Genomic DNA, 10,000 nt, shown 5'->3' on the forward strand with positions numbered 1-10,000 from the left:
CACCTGCGTCCCAACTCTAACGACTCTGATCATTATTAAGTCATTTAACCGCACTAACGAGATCAGGCGGCGTGTAAACACAGGCGGGTAATTAACGAGCAGATCACTCGTTATAAACACGCTCGCCAGAACTGGACCGTATGGTCAGAAGTATGTGGACGCCTGACCGATCACTGTTCTGGGAGCTTTCTATGAAAGTTTGGAGTGTATCTGTGGGGATTTGTGCCCGATCAATAGTATAAAACATGGCAGTATTTGTACGGCAGGGCGCTGATTGATCAGTCGATGTTCCGGTTCATCCCAGAGCTGTTGAGTGGGGCTGAGGTCAGGGCTCTGTGCAGGACACTGGAACAGGAAAGGTCCTTCCCTAAACTGTTGCTGCGAAGTCAGAAGCACATTATGGATAATTTCCTTTATATGAGTGATTTATTCCACCTGTTAGTAACTGTTGTGGCTGAAACACATGAATTCAGTCATTAGAAGTGGCGTCCCAATACTTTTGGTCATATCTCTCTCTCCCCTCTCTCTCTCTCTCTCTCTCGCCCGTGTGCAGCCCCTCGTATGATTGGATGAGGAAGCTGACCCAGAGGAAGAAGCAGGTGAAGAAAGGTAAAGCGTCTCTGCTCTTCGATCACCTGGAGCCCATGGAGCTGGCCGAACATCTCACCTTCCTGGAGTACAAATCCATCCGCCGCATATCAGTGAGCACAAACACACACAGCGCTGCAGGCGGGAACAGCAGCACCTGCGCTCAGCTTTTATCTCTAAATAGCTGCACATACACGTGGGGTGGGGGGGTGTTAAAGTTTGTGCTCCCTGGTACAAGTTTGAAATATTAAAAACACATCGTTAGCTCTGCCACGCCCAGTTCAAGCGGTTGGTACTGCACACGTGTCAGAGGGGGCGTGTCTTAGGCACAAACCCGCCCTCCTCAATCTGGGTAGAATTGGATACGACTAGATTGGGAGAAAAATTCCTTTATTTATTTCATTTATTTTTACACTGAAGCTCTGGATTGTGATCACGGGTGCACAAACTTTTGCACACGACTGTACTAACATGAAGAATAAATATTTATATAAATTAGTTTATTTTACACAGATTCACTTCTAAGTTCCTGATTTCACTGTGATCACGATATCAGACGAACCAACATGTTTAAATTAGCCACCAACATGTATTCAGCACAGTGACACCAATATTCTATTATTATTATTACTTTTATTATTATTATTATTATTATTACTACTTTTATTATTATTATTACTTTTATTATTATTATTATTATTATTATTACTACTTTTATTATTATTATTACTTTTATTATTATTATTATTATTATTATTACTACTACTACTTTTATTATTATTATTACTTTTATTATTATTATTATTAATATTATTATTATTATTATTACTTTTATTATCATTATTATTATTATTATTATTATTATTATTTTTATTATTATTAATATTATTATTATTATTACTACTACTTTTATTATTATTATTACTTTTATTATTATTATTATTATTATTAATTTTATTATTATTATTATTATTAGTTTTATTATTATTATTATTATTATTAATATTATTATTATTATTATTACTACTTTTATTATTATTATTATTATTATTATTATTATTATATTATTATTATTAATATTATTATTATTATTACTACTACTTTTATTATTATTATTACTTTTATTATTATTATTATATTATTATTATTATTAATATTATTATTATTATCACTACTACTTTTATTATTATTATTATTATTATTATTATTACTTTTATTATTATTATTTTATTATGATTATGATGATGATTATTATTATTATTATCATTATTATTTTATTATGATTATGATTATGATTATTATTATTATTGTATGATGGAGCTGTGTGTTATTTCGGGTGAGTATTTTCGGCAGTATTCGTGACCTCGGGTGTTTTTATTATCAGTTCTGATACAGAATTTCCACAGATCAGCGCCGCTCACAAACATCAGCAGCAGGAGATAAAGATTTTTTCCAGGAGCTCTGAACTGATCTGAACTCTGTTTGTGCCGTCGAGTCAAAACGTTTCTGAGTACCAGGAGTAACCGCCACAGGGTTCCTACAGATCAGAACGTTCCCAGAGCGTTAGTGGAACATTCTCTAAACCCCAAAACACAACTTAAACTAAACACACAGGAACACCCGCAGATCTGTTCACATGTCGGAGGGAGGGGGGGTCAGGAGAGTACACCCTCCTCATACACCATCGGGGTCTCCAGCAGAGGAAGAGGAACTGGCTACGACTAAACTAGGAGGAAATGCAGAACTAAACTAGTACAAAAGCCTGTTGATGCGCCCCCTGCTGGCAGGTCGAGGTACTGATGGAGTGGCAGAGGATTAGAGAGAGAGTAGCGTGTTCCTCAGTACACGCCACACGTATGTGTTTTGGCCAGCGTGCTTGTCACATGACAGGTAGATGTGGGGAGAGTCCACAGGGGAATTGGGTATATCCAAACTGAGTGCAAAGAGATTTGTGACTGTATCTATGCAAAACATTGCTGAATAATTAAGGTTAATATAGGGCAGGTGTAGCCTAGCGGTTAAGGTACTGGACTAGTAATCAAAAGGTTGCTGGTTCAAGCCCCACCACTGCCTGGTTGCTACTGTTGGGCCCTTGAGCGAAGCCCTTAATTTTTAATTGCTCAGACTGTATCATGTCATGTAAGTCGTTTTGGATAAAAGCATCTGCTGTAAATGTAAATGTAGATGTTTATATGCCGCGTTCTCCTGATGTTCTGAGGGCACTGTGGTGGCGCCGTGCCCGCTGGAGGAGCTGAGACGTACCCGCTACGTTTGTGACGCCGCTTCTTTTCTTTTTCGTGCCTCAGTTTACCGATTATCGGAGCTACGTGGTGAACGGCTGCGTGCTGGACAATCCCACGCTGGAACGTTCCATCTCTCTGTTCAACGGCGTCTCTCAGTGGGTTCAGCTGATGGTGCTCAGTAAGCTCACGCCTCAACACCGGGCCGACGTCTTCAGCAAGTTCATCCACGTCGCTCAGGTACCAAAATAATAACATTTCATGATTTAGTCATATCCCATTCCACCTGCACGACCTCCGATGCGATCGAGGAGAGCCACGTGTCCTGTCTGACGCCACTACTGATCACCTGACAGTGTTAGGTTCCGACACAGAGAGCCGTATCGCGTACGGAGAGCTGCACTAACCTCTATGTGACCCCACCCCACGGTCCTACTCGCACAGTCGTCCGGACCGGTCCCGGATGTCACCGATCAGACATCGCGTATCAGCGTACAAGACTCACTACCGGGTTCCAAACTCTCTCTGGTAGCACGAGATACGAGAAAACTAAAGTTGTGGTGGCGGCCGCGCCATTCCAGAGACCAGCTTTGCGGCAATAGTTTGGGGAAGGCCCTTTCCTGTTCCATCACAAAGACGAACCGAGCTCCTTTAAGAAAAGCCCTGGTGTTGGAACGGTGTAGCCTAGTTGTTAAGGTCCTGGACTAGTAATCAAATGGTTGCTGGTTTAAACCCCATTATTGCCAGGTTGTCACTGCTGGACCCCTGAGCAAGGGCCTTAACCTTCAGTTGCTCAGACTGTGTACTGTCACTGTACTGTATATGCCAGAAATGTAAATGTAAATGGAACACTTGACATCACACATGATGAATTGGAATGCAAGCTTCATGTAGACCTAAATCCTCACAGTCATGTTTCCAAATGCATATAGTAAAAGCTTATAAGAAGAGCGGAGCCTGTTGAGGCGGTGATGTAAAACCGGAGAACACTTGACAACCGGTGAGATGTGAAGTTTTTTTGGACACTTTCGGTCTCTTTGATATGCTAATGCGCGTCATCATGATCAGAGAGATGAGCAGGAGAGCGGGCGTGGGCGGGCGTGGGCGAGGGGGGCGCGGGCGTGGGAGGGCATTAAAGACATAATGCACTTGGTGCTAGTGCTGCGTTCGATAGCTCTTCACCTTTGTGTAAGCGAGTTCCTTAACAAAGCTGGCTTACTCACGCCGAGCAATTACAGTGCCGCGCTAAGTGCATTAGCATCGAGCGGCGCTCACGCGCAGCGTACAGAGACTAGCACGTGTGGGATGAGGGTTTTGTTCCTGAGGTGCTGAGCGGCTTGTAGAAGCGGCGTGTGTTTTTACCTTCTAATTCATCACCGAATAATAAAAAGCTTCACAAACACGTCATCCAACACGTAGCTCCAACCACACAGTCTGATCAGGTCCTGGTTTCTATGGGAGCACTGCAGTAGGAGCAATGCAGTAACACACCCCGGAGAGGGCGCCGATCCATCGTGGAACCTTGGTCACATCTTAATCAGACGAAGCTAATCATGTCTGTACGTAGTTGCCCGACCGGCTGACAGCACAGCTGGGAAATCGAACCCTGGATCCCAGCGCTAGTGAGCTAGCGTAGTTTACCGCCGCGCCACCTGAACGCCCCTGTCAAATATCAAAACCTGAAGTATTTAAATATACACGACAGTGAGACACGAGTTCCAGAATTAAATCAAGATCTTAAGCTTTTGGGTTCAAATCCCAGCTGTGCTATCAGCCGGTTGGGCACCCTCACAGACCCATGTTTGATTGGCTGTGTGACAAATAATAATAATAATTATTATTATAAATACTAAAACAATAATAAAAATAATTAGTATAATAATAATATAATAATAATAAAATTATTAAAAATAATAATAAAATTAATAATAATAGTAAAAAAAAAAAATAATAGTAATAATATAATTAATCACATAAGAATAATAATAAAAAATACAAATAATAATAACAAAAATAATAATAATATTAATATTAATCCCAGCTGTGCTATCAGCCGGTCGGGCGCCCTCACAGACCCATGTTTGATTGGCTGTGTGGCTGGATGACGGCTGAAACTGGGATCCTCATCACTGGTGTAAGTGCGGCCTCTGCTGGCAGGATGAGGCGCCTGCACGAGGGGCTGTGAGACCCCGCCCCTAGCAGGTGAAAAGAAGCGATCTGCTCATGTGTCGGAGTGTGACACCCTCGGCCCATAACTAAACAAACATGAACAGAAAATCAGGACATTTGATCCAAAGCCACTGAGAATTAGGGGCCTTTGTTTAAGGGCCCGACACTGAGCACTGTGGCTGTGGGATTTGAACCAGTGACCCTCTGATTACTGGTCCCGTACTGATTCATCCATTCTGTTTTATGTTCTAATATCGGGACTAGTATGGGTGTGGTGAGAAATCGCACCAGTATCAGCACCAGTTCCAGCACCAGTTCCAGCAGCAGCTCTCTGACCCTCAGTGGACGATCATGTGATTGTTTCTGAACTGCAAATAAATAAATAAATAAATAAACACGTTGTTGTTTCTCTCTCTGGTAGAAACTTCTTTACCTGCAGAACTTTAACACCCTGATGGCCGTGGTTGGAGGTTTGAGTCACAGTTCCATCTCTCGCCTGAAGGAAACCCACGCTCACCTCAGCACCGACGTTACCAAGGTAACAACAATAATTATAATAACAATAATGATAATAATAATAATAATGATAATAATAATAAACAATAATAATAATAATAAAACTAATACTACTGTATAATAATAATTGTAATATTTTAAAAAATGTATAATAATAATAATAAAATAATTAATAATAATAAATGATAACGATAAATAATAATAATAATAATAATAAAAATAATCACATGAGAATAATTAAGAATGCAAATAATAATGATAACAAAAATAGTAATAATAATAATAAAAAATAAATAATAGTAATAATAATAAATAAAAACAATAATAATAAATAATTAATAATAACAACAATAATAGAACTAATACTACCTGTATAATAATGACTAATCATAAATAATAACAATAATAATGATAATAATAAGTACTACTACTAATAATAATAACAACAACAAAAATAATAATAGTAAAGCAATAAAAATAATTATAACAATAAAATAATAATAATAGTAGTGGTAGTAATAATAATAATAATAATAATAAATTAATAATTAATAATTATAACAGCAATAATTATAATACAATAACAGTAGTAATAAATATTAATTTTAATTATTATTAATAATAATATTAATAATGTTATTATTTTAATTAATAAAACAAAATTATAGTAATAACAATGATAATAAATATTAATAGTAGTATTGATGACAATAACAATAATAATAATTTAGATTCGTTTGAATAGTTTTATGTAATTACAATCTATCCTCACGTTGATTATTTATTAAAATGTACTTTTTCAAAGTGGGTGTAGATACTTTTGACCATAAATATATATTTATGGTCAAAAGTATCTGGACACCAGACGTCCCATTCCAAAAACAGTATTAAAACAGAGTGACCTCTGTGAGATATTTTCTTTAGAGAAGGCTTAAACAAGACTTTGTAGTGTGTCTGTAGGAATTTGTGCCCATTCAGTTGTACAAAACATGGCAGCATTTGTATGGCTGGGTGCTGATTGATCAGTCGGTGTTCCGGTTCATCCCAGAGCTGTTGAGTGAGGCTGTAACTGTTGTGTCCCGGTGCTGTTTCTGTGTTGTGGATCAGATGTGGAGCGAGATGACGGACCTGGTCTCGTCGAAGGGGAACTACAGCGCCTATCGTAAAGCGTACGGCGACTGTGAGGGGTTTAAGATCCCCATCCTGGGGGTCCACCTGAAGGACCTGATCGCCGTGCACGTGGTGTTCCCCGACTGGATCGAGGAGAACAAACTGAACCTGGTGAAGATGCAGCAGCTCTACATCACCTTCAAGGAGCTGATGACGTTACAGAGCTCGGCGGCTCACGTGGAGCCCAACATGGACCTAATCCACCTGCTGACGGTGAGTACTGACACCTGACCATCGATCACTGCATGATGGGAGCGGTCTGACAACGTTCTGACAACGTTATAACGTTCATAAACCATTCAGTACCGGATTAGAACTTCTGGTTTCATGTTAGTCTCACAGCAAGAAGGTTCTGGGTTCGATTCCCCAGCTAAACGGTCCAGGTCCTTTCTGTGTGAAGTTTGCATGTTCTCCCTGTGTCTGTGTGGGTTTCCTCTCACAGTCCAAACACATGCAGTCAGGATAATTAGAGATACTAGAAATGACCTTAAGTGTGAGTGTGTGTGACCTGGCAACCCGGCCAGGGTGTTTCCTGCATTTTGCCCAATAAATCAGACCCACTGTGACCCTGACCAGGATAAAACGGTGGTATAAGAGACAATTAATGAATGAATGAATGAATGATTGAATGAATCAATAATATTAAAATAAATGTAAGAAAAACGTCATTTTCCTTAAAGAAGTGAAGAAAGAACCGGGTTGCCAGGTGCACGTTTTTCAAACAGAATTGAGCTCCTTCTGAACTGCCGCCATGTGTCTTTTGGCTCCTCCCATATTTAGGCGTCACCATGCCGGATCTGGTCCTCATACCAAATTTGGTGCAGTTTTTACCCCCGATGCCCTTCCTGACTCCACCCTACTTCGTTTTTCCATTTACACCTACTGTACATACGTTTACATTTGCTTACAACTTACAAATATGACTGAATACAGTTTGAGCAATAAGGGCCTTGCTCAGGGGCCCAACAGTGGTTGTTTGGTGATGGTAGGGCTTAAACAGGCAACCGTCTGATTACTAACTGATCCTGTACTTTAACCACTGAGCTACCGCTGCTCTATCCTGGACTTCGGACCTGTACCGAAAGCGCACTGACAAGTGCACCTCCCAAAGGCTGGGCTGTTTCAGCCACTATCTTCTTCCTAGGATGCCCGACCGGCCGATAGCACCGCTGAGATTCGAACCCTGAATCCTCACACCGCTCAAGTGCTCATTCTGTTTACATCTAAATAAGTTTGGACGTCAGGTGCTCATCTCCAATAGCTCTTCAGTTCGTTTGGAATGTTCTTCATTTTATAGCTACAGACTCATCCAACCCTGAGCTCCTCTAACCAACCACCTGATAATAATATAATGTAAATGTGAGTTTTGTGTTATATAATTGTAATATATAATATATAATTATATAATGTTGATGTATGGATCTGGGTTTGGGGGTTTCAGCTTTCTCTGGATCTCTACTACACTGAAGACGAGATTTACGAGCTGTCGTTGTTACGGGAACCTCGAAACCCAAAATCTCTGGTGAGTCCAGGATCAGAAAATGGTTCTTATATTTTATTCCAAACTCACCACCAGCAAGTGGTGTTCTGGTTATTAGTTATCTGGTTATTAGTTATCTGGTTATTAGTTGTAGTTATTCGTTGTTGTAACGATTGGGATAATCAGGGTGGCGGGGGGTTGCTGGAGCCTATTCCAGCTTTACAATGGGCGCAAGGCACACAGTAACACCCTGGACGGGGCGCCAGTCCATCGCAGGGCACTTACACATACACACACCCACAAACACACACACACGCATTCACCTATAGGGCAATTCAGTGTCTCCAATTAACCTGACTGCATGTTTTTGGACTGTGGGAGGAAACCGGAGCTCCCGGAGGAAACCCACACAGACACGGGGAGAACATGCAAACAGAAAGGACCCGAAAGGATCTGCACTTCCCATGCAGAGATGCTTAACAAAACGTTAATTAATAAATAAAGACAAGACACACTAACACATGACCTAAGCTAATTGCTAATCTTAATGCTAATTTAAACACACATGAAACCTGACTAAACTACACTAGACCCTAAGCTAAGGCTAAACATTGCCAGGTTGCCAGGTGCACGTTTTCTACACAGAATTGAGTTGTTTTGTTTTTTGACGTTTTGCTTGGCTGCTCCCGTATTTAGGCGCCGCCATGCCGGATCTGGTCCTCGTACCCTAAGCTAAGGCTAAACATGATCCTAGACTAACACAAGACATGAACGAGACTAAATCTTAGCATTACCTACAACAAGGTGCAGCTGTGGACAATTTGCAGCAGACCAATCATGATGAGGGGTGTCGGCTCCAGGAGCGTAGAGGCTTGATTTGTGACAGTTGTTTGTAGATGGGCTTTAGAGTTTTAAATAAATGTTAAAATAATATAAAGAGATGTTCACAACAAAATCACTTTTTCCACAAATATTTAGGACTGTTTATGTTTATTTAAATTAATTAAATCTCTTTTTTTTCTGGTTTGAAGCCCACATCTCCAACAACACCTAATAAAACTCAGGCTCCTCTGGACTGGGCTTCAGGAGTCACAACCAAACCGGATCCGTCCATCGTGAACAAACACATCCGGAAGGTGGTGGACGTAAGAACTGCAGCTTTATTTCTTTTATTTATTTATCTTTTATATTCAAACGTCTTTTTACTAAAGAAAAAAATCTCATTAAAATTCTAAGTTTATTGTGTCATGGGCTTCTGATTCCTGGGGTCTTCTCTGTGCCCTTATAACCAGGATTAAATAGTTTGGCTGAAAGCATTAACCAGTACATGGAACAGTTGTCTCTTTGTCAAAGTTGAGAAGAAAACCCAAAATAAAGGCTGCCATGTAAGGAACGGTTGTAAAGCTTGCTTGGCTGTGGACAGTGTCATCTGTTGACCTCACAGTAGCACTGACCCTGTGTGTTTCTAAAACAGCCACAATAAACTTAAATAAAAAACTGAAATGTGTGATTTAGTTTAGGATGAAGAGGTTTGTGTTGAACTGAACTCTCGGGTCGTTGGTTTGTACGTAAACGTTCGCCTCTGACTGCAGGTTCGTTTCTCTCTCGTGTTTCAGTCGGTGTTCCGTAATTACGATCACGATCACGACGGTTACATCTCTCAGGAGGATTTCGAGAGCATCGCCGCCAACTTCCCGTTTCTGGATTCATTCTGTGTTTTAGATAAAGATCAGTGAGTAACAACAAGAGTCACAACACGAGTCCTTTCTGCTTCATCTACACACACACACACACACACATCACTTCAGCTCGAATTACACTTAATAATCTTTAATTA

At 40.2% G+C, this 10,000-nt stretch overlaps 1 protein-coding gene across 3 annotated transcripts in view; it reads left to right on the plus strand.

Moving 5' to 3' along the window:
* Positions 1 to 10,000, plus strand: part of rasgrp3 (RAS guanyl releasing protein 3 (calcium and DAG-regulated)) — a 37,105-nt gene that overhangs the window by 19,463 nt on the left and 7,642 nt on the right. For all 3 annotated transcript variants that reach the window (XM_063006783.1, XM_063006782.1, XM_063006781.1), the window contains 7 exons: positions 554 to 701; positions 2,895 to 3,068; positions 5,419 to 5,535; positions 6,621 to 6,896; positions 8,125 to 8,205; positions 9,195 to 9,308; positions 9,780 to 9,895. In XM_063006783.1, the coding sequence (XP_062862853.1) occupies positions 554 to 701; positions 2,895 to 3,068; positions 5,419 to 5,535; positions 6,621 to 6,896; positions 8,125 to 8,205; positions 9,195 to 9,308; positions 9,780 to 9,895 (1,026 nt within the window). The remainder of the gene's footprint in view (positions 1 to 553; positions 702 to 2,894; positions 3,069 to 5,418; positions 5,536 to 6,620; positions 6,897 to 8,124; positions 8,206 to 9,194; positions 9,309 to 9,779; positions 9,896 to 10,000) is intronic.

Source organism: Trichomycterus rosablanca, chromosome 13 (assembly GCF_030014385.1).
Source record: "Trichomycterus rosablanca isolate fTriRos1 chromosome 13, fTriRos1.hap1, whole genome shotgun sequence".
Lineage (NCBI taxonomy): Eukaryota > Metazoa > Chordata > Actinopteri > Siluriformes > Trichomycteridae > Trichomycterus > Trichomycterus rosablanca.